General features: G+C 39.5%; 1 protein-coding gene across 2 annotated transcripts in view; it reads left to right on the top strand.

The window, feature by feature from the left end:
* The window catches only part of slc7a10a (solute carrier family 7 member 10a), a 32,361-nt gene extending 13,443 nt beyond the window's left edge, over positions 1-18,918 (top strand). For both annotated transcript variants that reach the window (XM_044105979.1, XM_044105987.1), the window contains 10 exons: positions 2,209-2,413; positions 4,278-4,429; positions 12,237-12,362; positions 13,087-13,240; positions 13,331-13,454; positions 14,606-14,709; positions 14,828-14,924; positions 15,055-15,204; positions 15,857-16,034; positions 16,911-18,918. In XM_044105979.1, coding sequence (XP_043961914.1) covers positions 2,209-2,413; positions 4,278-4,429; positions 12,237-12,362; positions 13,087-13,240; positions 13,331-13,454; positions 14,606-14,709; positions 14,828-14,924; positions 15,055-15,204; positions 15,857-16,034; positions 16,911-17,008 — 1,388 coding nt within the window. In that variant the 3' untranslated portion in view covers positions 17,009-18,918. The remainder of the gene's footprint in view (positions 1-2,208; positions 2,414-4,277; positions 4,430-12,236; positions 12,363-13,086; positions 13,241-13,330; positions 13,455-14,605; positions 14,710-14,827; positions 14,925-15,054; positions 15,205-15,856; positions 16,035-16,910) is intronic.
* The last annotated feature ends 404 nt before the right edge of the window (positions 18,919-19,322 follow it).

Here is a 19,322-nt window from a genome sequence, read left to right on the forward strand (position 1 = left end):
GTTTTTGTTTTTTTTGTGCAGTCTTGGCATAATCACTACTCTGAATGTGTTGTTAGGCCAACTCAAAAAGGTCGGTGTTTTTTGAGTCTGTATACTCCACTAAACAATTAATCATTCACCAAATTAGTTGACAATGGTGTCAATCAACGATTATTCACAATTATTCCAATTAATCGTTTCAGCCCTATTGCTATTGAAAGGATATTTCAGATTGCTCCTAACAGTTCAGCTTTGTCTAAAACAGTGGTGGGAAATTTTCAGAGGCCAAATGAGAACCACACAGACGGGACAAAACCCAGGACTGCTTTCACAGAAACGATACGGTTTTGCCCCATCGAGAAAAGATTTTAGTGAACTCATGTATCTGAACTATTGAAATAATTTTACAACTGTGATTCAGGTAGACATAGGCAGACCTCTCAATTCCTGTATTCAGCTGAGATGCTGAACTTCATGACATAACAAACGCGACAAAGGCTTTATGTAACAGCTCTGCATCTCAACACGGTCTCCTCCATCAAGTGAGGAGACAATGACAAATGCACATCCTGGTCCTCCTCTCTTGCTCTGCTTCATTAGGGAGCATTCAGAGCAACAGCACGCCTCACTTGGCCTCAACAGCCGCAATGTTTACCCTCAGCAGAGTCACACTTTTTAGCCCCAAACTTACCCCAAGGAAGGGGGAAAACATGGAGGCCAGTGCAAAAACACCACTTGTTTCGACAGCTGCTGTTTGTTTTGTTACTTTCTAGCTTGCAGTAGTTTTCTTCTGTTTTGTGTTTTTCTTTTGGAGAGACTGATAATGTCATACATGCCAAGCTAAAGTTGAACCCATAACAAGTGAGGGAACCCTCGGTTTGTCTTGTGTAGGGGTCAGCTGAGCTCAAACTCCAGCTGAACGTGTCTCAGAGCTGACCTGATGGCAACGACAACAGCACTGCTCTCCTAGTGCTCATTTGCAAACGCTGATAGCAAGATGGATTATTTACAGCCACAAGTACAAACACAAACAAGAGAGCACTTTGTTTTTGTTCATCAGCGTCTCCATTGCAGGAAATTGTAAAAGACACAGTGTCCAACGATCATGTTTTGAACCCGTTCTCTTCAGTAGGATCATGTTATCCGTCAAGTAAAGGTAGCCGGAGTGCTCCTACTTTGAGTGGGAAGTTGGACTCGGTGGGAAGTTCCCTTTTTTTCTTTTTTTATGACAGGAAAGTGGAACACAGCATTTATTGACTCGTATTCTTATGGTTTCTGATATTTAAAATAGAAGAGATGTCTAAACTGGAGAGTAAAGGCTTAAATGCCTAGCACAGAAAATGTAGATTCAGCACAGAGCCAAAACAAAGCTCCAACCTGAACATGTTTTTTTTTTTTTTTTCCATTTTTCTCTCTGAAGAGTTTTTGCAGCGCTAGTGGCTCATATTTTTGCGACAGTAGGCAGATAGGAAGGAGGGTGAGGAGAGGGGGGAAGACATGCGGCAAAGGTCGTCAGGACCGGGAGTCGAACCCGCGACGTCCGCGTCGAGGACTAAGATCTCCAAATGTGGGGCGTGCTAACCCCCTGCGCCACCACAGCACCCCCCACAACCCGGTCATGTTATGGGGCGTCATCCTCAAACCGTTCCCACAAGGTTGGGAGCATAAAAGTGACCAAAACAATTTGGTTTACTGAAACATTAAGAGTTCCTTTCATTAGAGCTAACCAGCCGAGCCCAACTCTTGAAAAACGGTTCTAGACCGTAATCTCCTCTACACAGAAAGTTGGTGACCTCTGCATACACGGCAACTCAACTTCTACTGACCCTGCACATAGATGTGCAGATCTTTCCATGAAGTGGAAAGGAAAAAGGGAGTTGAGTCATTCCCTTTTTCCTTTCCACTTCATCCTACCATTAATGGCTGAGTGTGGAATAATGAGGAAACTTTACATCTGGATCTGTTGCACAGTTGGCAACAGTTGTACAACAGATTGAGTGCAACATAATACTGCCACTTTAAGTTTTTTTGCATATCATAGATTGTAGTAAACTTCTTAGTTTTTTTTAAGTGCAACAAGATTGAAAATGTATTCTGTTACAACTACAACAGCTTAAACTTTATTGGTTTCTGGCATCACAATGTACTAGTTGTGAATTAGCTCACTACCTGACTTCTACTGAATTATAAGAACAACAGCAGCTAACCATGTTAACTCTGTCCATGAAGGGAACATCATTGGCTCGGGGATCTTCATCTCGCCTAAAGGAGTACTTGAGCATGCAGGCTCGGTGGGACTGTCCCTCATCGTCTGGGTTTGCGGAGGAGGGATCTGCGCTCTTGGATCGTTGTGCTACGCCGAACTCGGTGTCACAATCCCAAAATCTGGAGGAGACTATTCGTATGTGACTGAGATCTTTGGAGGGCTTGTAGGGTAAGTAGAACATATCAGCACCTTGTGTCTTTTTGTAAACGCTGCATCTCAGCCTCTGATGGGTTTAGTTTAGGAAGCTGTACATGATCACGTAAAAGCAACACTCCATTCGAGGGTCTAGATTTTCCAAGTTCTTATTTTTCACTGAAGTATTTTGGTCTCTGGGATGGAGAATATGAGACAGGGAAGACAAAATGACCTTTTTAATGGTATAGAAGTATTAATTATTATTGCATCACAACCTTGAGTTATAATAAATTTTCCAAAGTTTGCATTGATCATCCAACGTAGCTTTGCAACCTCAAAATATTGAGGGCGTAAACTACTGAAAAATTTGTACTTGGGCCTTCAGAAGAATGTAAAATGGTAAACTCTGAGAGGTAAACTTATGATATATTACTTTCTAAAACTGGACAAAATTGATGTTTATACAGCAGGTCATGCTCAATTCAATAAATTTAGCTAAACTGGAATTCAGAAAAAAAATAACCACAGGAAAAAGTGGAACGCTGCTTGCTCCAGCCATTGTTTACGACCAGACTTACTGCCTCATGGTTCTTCTGATGTAGAATTATGATGAGTGTCTCACCTCAATAACGAAAAAGTTGTATAAAATATGTAGATCACTCAAGCTATCTATGCTATTCTTTTTCCAGGGATGATGTTTAAGGAAATTTGATCTTGTAGGACACAGTCTTCCAAAGGGCCTGGAGTGTTGCTTCTCCCTGAAACATGCTGTATTCGCAACATTGTTGCCAAACAAGTATTTCCAGCTTTCTGGAGTAGCCTGACTTTGAAAAAATGGTTTCAGGAAAACAGCAACAACTTCAGTGTTTTGACTTCTCTAAGTGCAGATGGGTCCTTAATGCTTACTTGCATGCTTTACATATTTTTCAGCTTTAACACACCTGAGTCAGAGAATTGGTGTTCAGTAAAATCCTGGTAATTAGCCATCAATTTAAATCAGTTGAGCTGAAGCAGGGAAACACCCTGGCAGTGGCTTCAGGACCATTGTTGAAAGTAGACTCCTTCTTTGAGGCCTTTCTTGATTGTTGACAGAATACATTAGTGAATTATTGGAGATGTCTGTTGCTGCATTTCCATTACAAATACACGCAAAACTTTGTCTATACTTTGCTAATGTTGAAAAAGCACAATTTTGCAATTGTGGCGTTTCTATTAAATAAGAAATCCAATTTAAAGTTTATACTTGGCCACGAGCCTCCAGCTACTTTCTGTCATCTTCTTCTTCTTCCTGGTTCGCGCTAATGGAAATGTCTAGCCACTAGCGCTGGTCACATGGTTGTTGGTCATTTGACTTGTGTGAAAAAAGTGTTTCCATTGCAGTTTTGTGATATTTTGATGTAGCCAATAAACCTCCTCATCTTAGCGCCAAAAAGTGAGTTTTTTCGAAATTGCTGTGTTTCCATTAAGCTAATTTATTTTTGAAATGTCAAATTGCAATTTTACAGTCATTGGAAATGCAGCTAATGAGACGACACTGTTTTGGCTGGAAAAACAGTTTTTGTACCAGCAATGTAGAGAAACTGATCATTTTTAACTCTGTAACTCACTTGGAGCTTATTTTGGTCTTTTTATCCACATATTTGAGCTCTAGCTTCATATATCTGATAATTCTCTGACAAGGCCCTCAACCACTATTGCAACAGAACTGCGGTTGTTCTCACAGCTTTCTGTACAAGTGTGAATGAGAAGTATGAGTGGAACTGAAAAAGAACAGCATGAACAGTAAAAATAGCTGCCAGCACAAAATAGCTTGTGAGTTCTACTCATGAATTGAAAAAAGGATGTTTTGTATTTTTTGAATAGTGTGTTGCAGTCACGCTTGTTCTTTTATTTCTAGCTTCCTGTTGTTATGGAGCGCTGTTCTCATCATGTATCCAACTACGCTGGCGGTCATTGCCCTCACCTTCTCCAATTACGTCTTGCAGCCAGCCTTCCAGAACTGCTTGCCGCCGTTCATTGCCACCAGACTGCTCGCCACCATCTGTGTTTGTGAGTCTAAAGCCTTGTAGGATTTACATTTTCTGTCTGTGTGCAGTTTATTCATCCCAGTTCCTTCAGCTGTGATGCTGGTGTTTGTAACCAGCATGTCTGTGACGCCTTACCAAATATGTTGTTTTTTTCTGGCAAACCAGGATTGTTGAAACAGGGAGGTATCGTGCAAATTTCAACCTTCTGTCCTTCTGTTTGAGGCCTGGTTTTGGTACTGGAGCATAAGTAAGATGCACTGAATTATTTCTAAAGTTAAAACCAGTCGTCACATCACCTTTCATCTCAAAATCATTGGAAAAGTCAAGTTTCCTCCTTCCTTCACGTGTTTCTTCTGAGCCCCACGTTGCCTAAAAGCAACAATATACAAAGTTGTATATTGCTACATAAAAGTGAACAGTGCATTAACAATGTTAATGAAAAAGTTAGTTGACTATCTGAAAGTTTACAAAAATATGTTAGTGCTTCATATTTTATCTGGAGAAGCTAATTAAGGGGAAACTAACTTGCTCAGACTGTCAGGTCAGATGACTTCATGAACCAGAGTAATTCCTATTGACATAAGCAGCAGGGCAGACATTCTGTCACATCACACGTAGACATCTTATCTTCTGATAGGGGCCAGGAATTAGATCGAACATTAAACAATCTCATGTAAAACTCTTCAAGTTCTGACTGTAACCAAAAAAAATATTTAAATTACAAAGTCTTCGTCCGGCTTCCAGTTATTTGCGTCAGGACCCGATGATGTCGCCTGCGGATGTTCATTGTCATTTGAAAATCCCATCCAAAACGTTCTGCTCCATTTATAGCCTCTAATTTCATCAGTGCCTTTGCTTGAAATGCAAGACTGGAAACGGCTTATGGCGAAAACATACTGTACATGTATCGGATCAGTAGGACAGCCGGTCGGGTCTTGTCTGATCCGGATGAAGTAAAGGGACCTTGCGGGGGGAGATGGATGGTAGTGAGATGTGTCTCTGCAGGAGAATGTATCCACGTGTCAAGCTGAGCTCAGCGTTTTCAGAGTCCACTGATGAAGGGCTGCTATTTTAAGCAACAGTGTGCTACAACTGCTGCCCAGTTAGACCAGGTGTAACATGGACAGCTCTTTTTATATATATTTTTTTTTTTATTTTGTTGGACTCTAGTTGGACTGATTGGTTTGTTTTGTGCAAGTGTGTGTGTGTCAGTGTCAGAATACATAATGGTGCCAGGCTTTGTGGACGCCGCTAATGAGCGGCTATGTCCACACTATTGTGTATTGTTTGATGCTCCTACGGCTGAGTCAAACGCAAACAGGAAATGGGCCGGACACCTGGCACATTAATGACAGAATCCTATTGGCCGGCTGTGTTTCAGGAAGGATGTCAGTGGCTCCCATTGGCTGTTTACTACTCTCTACATCCTCATAGCGTCACTCATCAGCGCTGAAGTCCCAGAGACTTTATTTTCCTGTCTGCGATCAGCCTCACTTCTTTTAAGAGTTCATACTGTTAAGCAGACAGACTTGGTTAAATACTTGTGGGATTTATTTTCATCTTTTTGTAACGCTGAGTGTCAGACTGGTCTGAGGTCAGCGTAACTTCTGAATGTCAGTCAGCCCAGATATTCACGTTCCCCCTCCTTCCTCTTTTGCAGAGCGTACTGCAAGGGAGACACAAGTCACCCTGGAGTGAGTGAGTAAAAACCAGACAGGTCCAGTTTTGGGCTAGCGGTGTTCTTCTAAGAATAGGCACACACAGCTCCATCTCACTTACGTGAAGACACTTCCTCTGTAACTTGGTGAGGTGCTGTAGCTTTCACTGGTTATTATTTTGATTGGTAATTTATAGGTGAGGTTTGCTAAAACCAGTGAAGAACTTTGTGTCACAGTTAATTATTTCTTATTTTAGCATCAGTTTTCTCACTAATCTTGATGAGTTAGGCTGCGTTCCAGTTGCACTTGGAACCTAGAAATTCAGATTTCCCAGTCAGAAAAATCTACGAAAGTTGGATATTCCACTGAGAAATCGGGAGCAACCCCGACTCCACCCAGTTATGACTGACTTTGCGTTTCAATGTGGCCGGTCCTCGCACGGTGTGGTGGAAACATGTTCATTTTAGAAGAGACACCTGCAAGAGTGTCTAAAATCAATGTTAAAAGTGCTGTTTGGTTATGGAAAGTAGAGCTTCAAGAACCAGTAATATGTAAGATGGAGTTTTTTCATGTTAGAATGTTACTTTGACTCTTTCTTTCATGCATGTTTGAGAAATTCTTGAATTTCTCATGGCAACCATTCGGCTTTGCAAAAGCGCCTGGGTGGACCTAGCCCGGCCTTCGAGGCACAGCTCTAATGAGGAGCTGCAGTATGCAAACAAAGGCCTCCCAAAGGACCCCTCCTGTCTCAGCTCCTTCAGACTAGCCAGCAGCACTTAGCAAACACCTGGTGGAACCGCACATCTGCTGAGCTCATTATAGGGACTCTTTCTCAGAGCAACGCTGGTAAAAACCTTGTTAAAGGGTTAGTAGAGGAGACGTGTTGCGTTGACTTCCTGAAGGCGGGATTTCAGAAAGAGTATGAGTTTATTTTTTTTAAAGAGACAGAGGCCCAATTTCAAGGCATTAAATTCAAAGAGTAAAAATTTTTTAAGTCATAATTGATATGTGCTACATTTTATAACAATTGGAGGTAACATAGTTACTTCATTGTACTATAAAATGATACGATGTGCTTGGAAAATATATAATACTCCATCTTTCAAATGATGTTTGTAAGAGATACCGCATTGCATTGGTATTGTTACAACATGCCTGGCCATGTTGACATCCCGACTTTCTAGCTGGAACTCAGCGATAGAAGCTGTAAAAGTAGGAACGCATGGAGATTAGAGTTATTTTAACAATAAACGGGCTGTAATGATTTGGATGTTCAGGGTCTGCAGTGGTCAGTACATGTCAACGGTGATACACAGGTGTCGGGTCATGGCTCCCCAAGGCTCCCTGATGAATATGAAGGGAAAAAAAAGGCTGGAATCTGTGGTCTGATTGAACAGAAAAGTGACATTAAATCAAATTTCTGAAAAAGTTTATGCATGTCCTGAGGACTGAATGTCAAACTGCATAGTGCATTGCAGCTTTTTACATAACAGGCTGCATAGCGGCAGTCGAGTCAGGATGTCCATGTTGACTGCTGCTGAGGGAACTCACTGCCAAGTGTGTACCTGCCGCCGTAAATAATCCATGCTGTTATCCAGAGACTGAACATTAGCAGGAAAAATCTGTTAAGTAGTCATTTCCTGTAGGTGAACTGTGGCGGACAGTCCGTCTCCAAGCCCACACCACAATCCATACCTACACAGCTTTCTGCCTCTTCAGCAACTCCTCTTCTCCATAATAAGCCAATTATTTTCCATATATCATCAATTATCCTAATCTCCTCTAAAAACCCTGCTGCTGGTTTTTAGAGGAGGAGCAATCTTTCTTGGAGTTTGTGAACTTTCTGTGAACTTACCGATATGTCCAGTGTACTTGTGGCAACAAAACAGTAAAAAGGAAAACCTTAAAATAAAACACACTTTTGTCACTTCAGTACAGTTTTATTACTAGATATGTGGTGGATGTTGACCCATCTACAGAAATCATGTGCTCATGCAGTTTGTGACCAGTGATTTCAATTTAGTGTTGGCAAGCTTTCTAAAATCCCCAGAATGTTCTGGACTCTATATTAGATGCTGCATTAAATTAATTTACTGTTTGACTGGAGGATCTTTGTTGGTCACCAGACTGAAGCCGCTTCCACATAAACTCTGCAATTTCTGTTCTGTCATTTTGGCCTTAGTGATTACAGAACAGAAATTTGGTATTTGGTGCTGTTTATGTTTTATGACTGTACAGTGAGTGTATGTTTTTTGATTTTTAGAAATATAGCGCAAAGCACTTGAACAGCAAAACCCATGTTTTGTTTTGTTTTTTCTAGATACATGCATGAGCTGCCACACCCTTTAAATGTTAGAGGAGTAAAAAAGGGGGTCTCTTTTTTTTTCTTTTTTCAAACATGTAAAATATCAGAAAAAAAAATAAGAAAAACCAAAGAAACATAATCATCAACTATAAAATTAATTTTGAAGACTTTTTTGTTTGTTTGTTTTTTTTTTTTTTGGCCTTAAAATTAAGACATACATCATCTGATTTGTGGGTCTGTGCCTTTTCTTTTCTTTTCTTTCTTTTTTTTCACATGAATTTAAAAAGAGGAGAGGAATCATTCCCACTGCTGAGTGTGTCGGAGTATCGGAGCCAAAAGACTGGAGATCACAACATAGAACCCAGGATGCCAAACGGAGGAATTTGATTTATTTATATAGCTGCAATTCACAACAACTATTGTCTCAAGGCACTTTACAAACACATCATATAAGTTCATCATATAATTTTTAAGTTGATTCCTAATAATGGTCATAGATGGTAATTGGAATAGACTTAGTATGGATAAAAAAAATCTAGATTTTCCAACTTCAAACGCCCAAAATTTGATTAATCTATAAAATCAATTGATCACCCATCCCCAGTTATGTAGCTAATTCTGACTGCTTTCTGATGTTGGAGGAACTTGGTGGGAGATATTACCAATTCAGTGACTCCAGTGACCACATCCTGAACCAGAAGGGGGTGTTCCTGAGGTTAAAGCCCCCCATGCCCCGCGGTCCCCCTCCCCGATAAATCTGCACAGACTTTGGATCTGAATCCATTAAGGCTAAAAGCAGTAATTTGTTTAGTATTCAAGTGCTGGAGCGGCCTTCAATGAAAGCCACTGATGGCGGCACACATATTTACCTGCACTGTCACATTCAAAGCCGCTGGCACCTCCTTCCTGTCAGGATTTAAAACAGAGGAAATTTGGGGGAGGCGGCGGAGGGAACACAAGAACGGAAACGCATGTAACACCCTGAGAGTAACCGACTATAAAACTCAGCAGTGCTGTGGAGAAGAAAAAAAAAAAACTCTGCTCGGTGCCACCAAAACCTCCTGCCAAAAATTCACGTGTGTGTGTGTGTGTTTGTACCAGCGGAAGAAGTGTTCTGTGGTGGGAGGAAAAACCTTGTTCTAGTGATGGATGACCTGCCGTCTGTATGTGCCGGTACACACACTATTGTTTCCCATGCAAGTCACTTTGTTAGTAGTCTGAAAGTGAGGTGAGGTGAGAAGTTAGCGTAACGAAGAAATAATGGGTTTTCGGGTTTTTGTTTTACCAAAATAAGGATTTAATCATTCAGAAACTCAGAAAAAGGGATGACAAATGAAGATTTCCTTAGCAGACATGGGAAGTGGAATGTCTTGCAAAAGTATCTGACATTTTGTCACATTTAAACCACAAACTTTAATGTGCTTTTAGTGGGATTTTATATGTGTGCTTGGTCTTTTTTTTTTGTAACAGCGCTTAATGGTAAAAAAAAAAAAAATCTTATCTCATTGGAAACTGTCAGTTTCAGCACAAATGGTTCTGCAGTCTTGAGGAAAATTGCAGCTGTGGCACCACTGTGGGTTTCACCCAAGAATAACCAGCCAACGTCTCCCTGCAAGCAGTTTACTTAACCAGGCTTTAAACTGGTCCACAAGTTTTTCATGTCTGCTGTATTCCTTCATGATGCTGCTTGTTCACTGAAAAACCCACGAGGATTCAAAGAACAGCTAGATTTATACTATTACATATACATGGACTCCAGCTACCAATGTAATTTAAACATTTTTCTTCTCAACTAGGAAATTGCAAAATTGTAACTTTTTAAAATCCTGATGAGCTTCAAAATTGTTTGCTGTCTTAAGCTGCGTTTCTGTTGGCCCCATGATTGTGCAATTTGATATTTTGAAAATTAATTTTCCTAATAGAAACACAGTAATTTAGAGAGCAAAAAAAAAAAAAGCAGTTGCTTGTCAAATAAAAAGTTGTGCCGCTGGGATGAGGTGGTTGTTTTTATTGGCCATATCGAAATGTTTTGAATTTTTTTGCATCATAAGAGTCACATGATCAGCAACCGGATGTTGCCACTGGCACAAACCATGAAGAAGACAGGCATGTTTTAAAAAAAAAATTTTTATGACATTACCTGTGACTTTAATTGCGGTTCTTATTTAATGTGAAAACCGCAGTTGCAAAATTGTGCTGTTTCGACAATGGCGGATTATCAGCAAAGTTTTGTGCACATTTGTAATGAAAACACAGCTAATAATTTCATTACAAACGTGCGCAAAACTTTGCCAATATTCAGCTAATGGCGAAAGAACACAATGTCTCAATGGCGGTGTTTCCATGAAATAAGAAAAGCAATTCGAAAAACACGTGGATATGTTTGCTCACAGTAGTAACATCTGGTTGTCGCTTACATGACTCATGTGACGCAAAAGTGTTTCCATTACATTTTTGCAAAATAAACAATTTTTATTCAGCTGAAGAAAAAAAAAACCCACTTCATTATATTGCCAAAACATTTCATTGAAGCATTTTTCATTAAGCAAATTTATTTGCGCAATTCAACAGTCAATGGAGATGCAGATGCAGTGGCTGCAGCATGATCCTGGGATGTTTGGATCTTCTTGTTGTTCCACTGGTCAAACCACTTTGAAGAGCTGATAAACTCAATGTTGATGCTGCGCGCTCCAAGCGTTCCAGGCTGGAGGCAACTCCCACCGCAAAACAGCACAGCTGTAGATGTGTTGGTGCATGTTTAGAGTAGGTATTTACAGCGTTTCACTTAATGATGTGTTTTCTTCCATTTTAAGTAAAGGGTTTTGCATGACTCCAACTACAAGAGTAATCTTAGTATTTTATGCTGGAGGAAATTTGCAGCTCTTATTCAGTGAGTGTTACTGTCTGACATGCTAACAGCTTAACATGCAGGCAGCAGAGATGATATTCCACAGTAGCCTGTGCTGGATGCCACCATCAGTCATTAGCAAGCACTGCTAATCCACTTCATTTGCTTTTGCCGCTCTTTTTAAAATCCCCGTCTTGCCGCTTGGTTAGAAAGTCGAGCAGAGAGATGTTGGAGTCGGAGATGTGATCGCCGTCTGTTAAGATTTATGGAAGAGATGGTGTGATCAGCATCCAATGCGTCTGCTTTTCAACTCTTCTGAGATTTGGGGTCATACTTCATGTGTTATTTGAGCTTTTGAGAAGCTAACCAGCTGCTCCCAGTCATTAAAAAAAAAAAACAATCCCAAAACAATAGTTTCAAAGACGTGCACATCTAAATTCTTCCTGATTGTTGTTGAAGGGTTGTAACTGGCAACTTCCTGGTTGAGAAGCCTTTTTTTTTTAAATAAGTTTGCTATCCAGACTAACATTAGAGAGAGAGGCTTCTTTACCTTTCCACAAATGAGAACTTTTAATTTGAAACAGGTTTTCCAACAATAACAGATTTCTTTACAAGAAGAATTGAAGAAATAAATGACCAATTACAAATGTGATTGTGCTCCGACACAATCACGACTCCATGTGGGTGAATGAAAGAATGTGGGTTTATCAAATGAGGCCATTTTGACAGATTAAAGCAGGCTTATGGATTAGACACTGTGAGGTAAAATCAGGAAACGTTCTGTTTGTAATTTAGTTAACCCAGAAAATCATGTGCTTACCTTTTTTTTTTTTTTAAAGACGGTAAAAAAAGCTTGGCTAGCAGGCACTAATGAATAGTTTGAGTGTTTATCATGAACAGAGATTTGTTAGGTTTCTGTCCTTATCTGATTTCTGGGTCAAGGTGTCTATCTATAAAGCTTTTTTGCTAGGCTGTATGAGACGTCTGTATAAATATATATTTGTGTGTGTGTATACAGTGTTCCTGACCTGGGTGAATTGCTCCAGTGTCCGCTGGGCGACGAGGATTCAGGATATTTTCACTGTAGGAAAACTTCTGGCTCTAGTGCTCATCATCGTGGTTGGACTTGTCCAGATCTTTAAAGGTAAACACTGCAACCGATGCGATTAATAGTAATGAATGACATAACCCAATTACATCACCCAATTTAGTAACAAGTTAGTCGTTAACTGGAGCATTCAGACTCATTTTGTACACTTCCAAAAGTGTACAAAATGATTTAGACACTTTTCATTTAAGATTAAAAAAAAGCCTTTGTGTGGAAATATGCCCTAACCAAAATTCATCAAGTGGCAAACATTGAGCTTCACCTGGTTCAAATTCAGATCTCTGTTTCTGATGTTAAGTCAAGCAGAAAGGGCTGAGCTTTTCATGTGTTGAAGTTCAAAGTATTTTTTAGTCTTTTGTTTATGTTTTTCTTATTTAAAAATGAATTATGTGCTTATTTGCAACTTTTAGTGTATTTCCAACATTGTATAAAAAAGACTTAAATAAAAAATCTGCAGAATGTGTACTTCTTTTTATCTAATTATCAGAATGATCTATAGAATAATCCATCACTGAAATTATTATTAGTTGCAGACTTTGTAAACATGAACTCACAGATATGAGTGACTGGCTGTGACATCTCAGCATTCTTTCTCTACTGTCCAGATATCCTGTAAGCCTATCAGACGATCAAGCTTAACAGCTGGAGTCTTAGTTTACAATTTTAGATTTTTCTTCTTCTATTCATGATCCAACCATTACCTTTTTCCGGTGTTAATTTCTACCTCTTCTTGGCCCGTCCTCCTCCCATGTCTGTGCAGGTCACTACGACGCCCTGAGGCCCAGCGTGGCCTTTGAATTCAGCCAGGACCCGTCGTTTGGACAGATAGCGCTGGCCTTCCTGCAGGCTTCCTTCGCTTACAGTGGCTGGAACTTCCTCAACTACGTTACGGAGGAAGTCGTGGAACCACGCAAGTACGATGGCACCGATACGACAGGGAGCGCGTCTCAGCTTCTTTGCTCCTGTTGAATGATTTTTTTTTTTTTTCTTTTTTGTACCATCAGGAACCTGCCACTTGCCATCTACATCTCCATCCCACTGGTGACCCTGGTGTACACCATGACCAACATCGCCTACTTCACCTCCATGACTCCAGAGGAGCTGCTCGCCTCCAACGCTGTAGCAGTGGTGAGCAGCCACTGATAACTTTTGTGTGTTTTGTCAAACCACACAAAGAGGTTCACCATAGTGAAATGGAGGGAAAATGATTTTCAGTAGTTCCTTCACAAGGAAAAATCAGGTGTGTGTTTGCATTCTTCAAACTAGAGGTGCATCGAACCACTTTTCACTTCACTTCAATAAAGACATCAGAGGTTTAGCGTCTGATACAGAAAAACAGCACTGTTTCAACATCACTGTTTTTCTGACAGTGTTTCTTTTTAAACACTGTCATAAGTGTAGTGAACTACAAAGTTATTTAATTACTCTGCCCCAGAACAGTGACCGTCTGATTTTCTTTTCTTGACTCCATTTTCAAAATTAGACAAATTTGATCCAACCCTCGCAAATGTGGTTGAGCTTTTATGAGGACAAAGAAACAAAAAGAGTTAGGCTTAATACAAAATATTTACCACCCCTCAGCATTTTCTTTACTTTGGGTGTAAAATGCGACTACAATAAAATGTGACTTTAATAACCGTATTGAACTTGACCAAACCCAGTATGTGCTGTCAAAGAAAGAGTGGCCTGAATCTGGTTCTAGTGCTGCTTTTTTCTTTCTTTTTTTCTAAATTAATCCCAAACAATCTGCAAACTGGATGTCTTTCTTTTAATGAGGTAAACATGGAAAACTCCTTTTGAGGTTTCAATCACAATTTGATCTACGCCTTGCTTTCCTATAAAAAATGAAACTACTTTGTTCTATAAGAAAAATTTGCGTTTTTCGTTTATTGTTGAACAAGTAAAAAAAAAACGACTTTTTTGTACTGTTAGTTCGTTAAAAAGTATTCAATGTTGATCCGCTAGCACTTTTTTTTCACCTCGGTAACAAAACATTTTGACACCCCTAATTTAAACCGTTCCTTTGAAGCTTTGACGGTTTTATTTGACCACAGCATCATCTTCCACATGTTTGCTTTCTAATATCTTCCTTCCAATATGCAGTGTTTTTGTGTCTTCCCCTTCCTCTGTAAGGATCAGTTTAAAGATCTCTGCTGCTCTCCAGACCTGTTGTCATTTTAGTAGACATTTAGCAGACGTTTCCATTTTTCTGCGAGTTGAACTGACTTTGGAAGATGTCTAAACCTTGCGACATTGTTGCATCTGTTTTGCTGGTTCAGACGTTTGGGGAAAAGCTGCTGGGCATGTTTTCCTGGGTCATGCCCATCTCCGTGGCGCTGTCCACGTTCGGAGGCATCAACGGCTATTTGTTCACCTCCTCCAGGTACAACCTCATGCTTCTTTTAACATGTCCTTTTTTGTAACCACTGCTAAATGTTTTATTTCAAATATGTCACAGAAGGAAAAGTAAAACAGTGTACAATTGATTTTTTTCCTTTCAGATTGTGTTTCTCCGGAGCCAGAGAGGGTCACCTGCCATACCTGCTGGCCATGATCCATCTGAAAAACTGCACACCGATCCCCGCCCTGCTCGTCTGCGTAAGTGCTGCTTCTGTCCAGCTTTTATTCCTAACACCCAAAATTGTAGAAATCGTAATTAACTACTAAATCGTCTGTTATTTTAGTTTAACATCCTCCTTCTGTTTAAACCTACCTGCTTGTCTTCCAGTGTTTCGCCACAGTACTCATCATGTGTATTGGAGAGACGCACAACCTGATCAACTATGTGTCCTTCATCAACTACCTGTCCTACGGGGTGACCATCGCCGGCCTGCTCTACCTGCGCAAGAAGAGGCCCAACCTGGCCAGACCCATTAAGGTACAGCTTCCCTGATGTTAACGGGAGCATTTTACCAGTACCTCAGCCAGTGTCCATTATGTCATGAATGTCCACTAAATTAGTGAAGCACTTTGTAACCAGGGAGGCCTGTCAACATGACTGATGTTGCTGGATGATAAATTGTCCCAAAAATGATCATGATGAATGATGATATTGTCATCTTGAGACAGTTTTCAAGTCATTTAATAATAATAGCCTAATCATGAAAAGTGCACTCTCTCAAAGATGGATAAACTTTAAAATTTTCGACAAATATTTAACACGGGAACTGGAAATATCCAAAATAGATAAACAAAATTAACAAATAGAATGAATTATGAAGTCTTTGTAAATCAAAGTCAGTCGTGCAAATGGAAATTATTGGGCTCATTTTAATTTATCGTGTGATTAATTAATTATTGGGATAAGCTTAACATTAGCTGTTATCTTGTCACATCTTTCTCATAGGCGCACTAAATTCTTTGCTGCCACCTAGTGACTGCTATATACAGCTACATGTTAGCTTTGGGGGAGAGAATGGAAACTTTCATGTACTTTCTAGGAATATTAAGAAAAAAAATGTCTAGTACATGTTGCATGCATATGTTGAAGCATGAATGTGAATATTTCTGTCTGTTTTTGTTGTGTGCAGGTGAACCTGTTGGTTCCCATCACCTACCTGATTTTCTGGGCCCTGCTGCTGTTCTGCAGTCTGTACTCTGAGCCGGTGGTGTGCGGCCTGGGCATGGTCATCATGCTGACGGGCGTCCCCGTTTACTTTGTGGGAGTTCATTGGAAAGACAAGCCCAAGTGGATTTACATACTGCTGGGTAAGGTTTAAACTGTACTAGTGCTGGGCGATATGGACTCAGAGTTTTATCATGATATTTTGTGATGCTATTGTGAAAAAGATGATGATATTATTTTGATGAGGTTATGATAAAAATAATTTTTTTTAGGCAACTGCATGACTGTGACTGCATTGCAGAGTATTCAAATCACCACAAACACACTTATTGTTCTTGAGAAAACATTCCTACCGTCCTGCTGTTATTTCATTTCAGTGGCGTATAAGTCCATTGTTAGGTTTATTTATTTTTTTTAAACTAAAGAATCACAAGGAGACAAAAACTTGTCTTTTGCAAAAGGGGAGACACGTGTCAGGGACTTACAGACTTTAGCTGCGTCAGATGCAGCTAAAGTGGTTCTTATCAACCATTGTAGATAAGAACAAAAAGGAGTAAATTTCTGCCAAAATTTTTAGTTTAATCTCAGAAATTTCCACGTTTTTTTCCAGAAAATTTCAGAATTTCAAAAGTCAAAAATTTCCAAGTTCTTTCTGGGAAATTTCTGAGATTAATATAATTGTTTTTAAATTCTCCCAAATTTTCAACTTTTGGAGCTAAAATTTACGCCACTTACTTGAAGTGTAACCTAAACTGCACACAGCAACGAATCATATTTTGGAATTTACTGATATTTACTGATATTTACTGATCCGCTTGTGGAAGAAAAAGTGAAGAAACATTTCTGATCATACAGTTTGTCTTTTGTTTTTAATTTAACATCCATTATTGAAATTTATCATGACAATGAGAAATCAGAATTCATTTTGAAAGATAAGTGATACACGATACAATACTTTTCTAAATAGTTCTTCCTGCTTGCAGATTCCCGTCAGCTGACCTGTCCCGTTTGCCTTGCAGAAAGACTGACCTACCTGGGCCAGAAGCTGTGCTACGTCGTGTTTCCACAGGCAGACTCTTCAGAGACGGAACCCCTCACTGCCAAAGCCATCGACTGAGCAGCAACAATGGGGGTTTTTTTTGTGTGTTTGTTTGTTTTTTTTGTTTTGTTTTTTTTTGCATTCGCGTCTGCACTTTCAGTTTTTGGTGTTTAGGTTTTCCAATTGTGTGCTCTGTGAGTTGTGAAGAATCACTGTCATGTACTTTCTTGTACATCTTCCCCGAATGCAGCTGGCATGGAGAAACATTTACAGGAAGAAAAAAAAAAGAAGAGAGAAACTTTTAAGATGAATATGCAAGCAGTTTCTGCACTTAGCCATATTTTTATCGCTACTTTGTTCTCCAGCACCGTTTGACTAATCACTCTTGATCCTCTCTGCTCAGTTGTAGTTTCTTCTTTTTTTTTTTTTTTACGACACACCACTTATTTCATCCTCTTATCTGTTGCAAATGTTCTGAGAGATACCATATGTGCCTTGTCAGTGATGATTTTTTTTTTTTTTTTTGTATTTCTTTCTCCTAGCATGAAAATTACAAATTGAGAGGGATGTGAGAATGGCGAGAAGCTTCAGTCGAACTGGATAAATGAATGGTTTCCTATCTGACAGTGTCTTCAGGTTTTCCATATTTAGCGGTGGACTCTCTAGAGGTGCTCACTGGACCCAGGTGTTGTCACTCCAGAATTTCTGGGGACCGTACGTACAGTGCTTACCACCAACCTGTTAGTGGATAGCGTTACGGAATCCAAAATGGCAGCTGGCATAGGGTAAAGGCAGAAACACAGATGCACACTTCCTGCTTGTACCATAGAGCATTAGGGCAATTGTAGATAGAAAAAAAAAAAGAAGAGTGGCAAAAAACTTGGGAATATAGATTAATCTCAGAAATCTTTGATTAAAGAAATTAGAAATTTGAGTTTCAAAAGTCAACAAAATTACAAAAAAAGTGCACTTTTGTTTAAATTGTTTTTCAGAGATTAATCTCAAAATTTCTGAGTTTCTTCTTGAAAATTTTGGCATAAATTTACATTCATTGTCCGCTTTGTGGCCCACAGCTCGTCCAGCCAGTTGACCTTTTATAAACCTGCCAACTAACTTAAGGTACTGATGACGTTTTACGCTTGTACAGATTTTAGTCCTGTTGATGTACTAAAGCTTACTTGAATTTGTGTTGCCAGGTTTTTGCATCATGATGGTGCAGGTGAAGTGTTTGTTTGCGTTTGAAGAGACAGTTTCCTTTCTTCTGGAAGTGAAGTTTCAGGAGTTTTCTCAAAACAACTCTATATAAACGTTTTGCGGTTATATAAGAGACATTTAGATTTGTCGCCAATTTCTCAGCCACATAACATGTTCTATAACTGCTAAAATTGGCTGATACATCGACTTTTGTCTCATTAGCTAGCCTCCCGTCGCTCAGGACTTTTCTACAAAATAACTGCGATATCGCCGCTTCCTTTTTTTTTTTTTTGTACGGGAACTTCTACTGACAAAAACTTCAAAAAACCTCTGTTCAAGGATGTCAAACTATTACTTTAAACTGTTTGGGGACCTGACCGCCAACATAATTTTGTCCGCGGCGTTACCTTTTAAAAAGAACTGTAACTTACTGAGGAGACATTGTTTTGTTTTGTTTTTTTCTTAGAAAGACAACAATAAACTTGTGGTGCTTTTTCTAGACCCTGTGTATTCTGGTAACTGGGCATTTCAAAAAGAGAGACTCCTTAAGCCTGAAACAGGTCTGTTTTGCCATGTCCAGGCAGTAGTTGTTGCAGTCTGTAAATACTGTGTAGAAAAGAAAAAAAAAAGGTGCCAAGGACTCCTGCAAAGATTACATTCCTCAGACATGCTGTGATGTCTTCACACACTACCTAACGGATGTGTGTACCCTTGTGTTTGTAAGGAAAAAAAAATGTGTAAAGTTGTACGATGATAACAATGGAAAGTGTTATTAAATATAGCAGCTTACAAAAGGTATTTGTCACTTGTCATGTTTGTGGCCTCATCAGAAAAAAGCACTGCCAGAATAAACAGTGGCATAAAAATTTGAGTTTTTGATGAAGAGTTGTATGAAGTGTTTTTTGAATTTGAATTTGAAAAGTTTACCATCAAATCTCTTGTCTTTTACCTCGTCCAAGTTGGGGTTGCTAGTTGCTGCTCAGTATTTTTAAGTTGGTGAAAATGATGACTAATGTAAAGGTTCTTAATTATGTACCCAAACTGCTTTCCTATTTCTACTGATTTTGTCCAAATAGTTGCACTTTTGCCCAATAAGCACAGCTACATGTCAAAGCATTGTGACCAAATGTTTTTACTGTAGTACTGACAGAAATGATAGCTGATATCAGGAGGTATTATGTACACAAAGTGACTGCCA

The sequence above is a fragment of the Gambusia affinis genome, linkage group LG02 (assembly GCF_019740435.1).
Source record: "Gambusia affinis linkage group LG02, SWU_Gaff_1.0, whole genome shotgun sequence".
Classification (NCBI taxonomy): Eukaryota; Metazoa; Chordata; class Actinopteri; order Cyprinodontiformes; family Poeciliidae; genus Gambusia; species Gambusia affinis.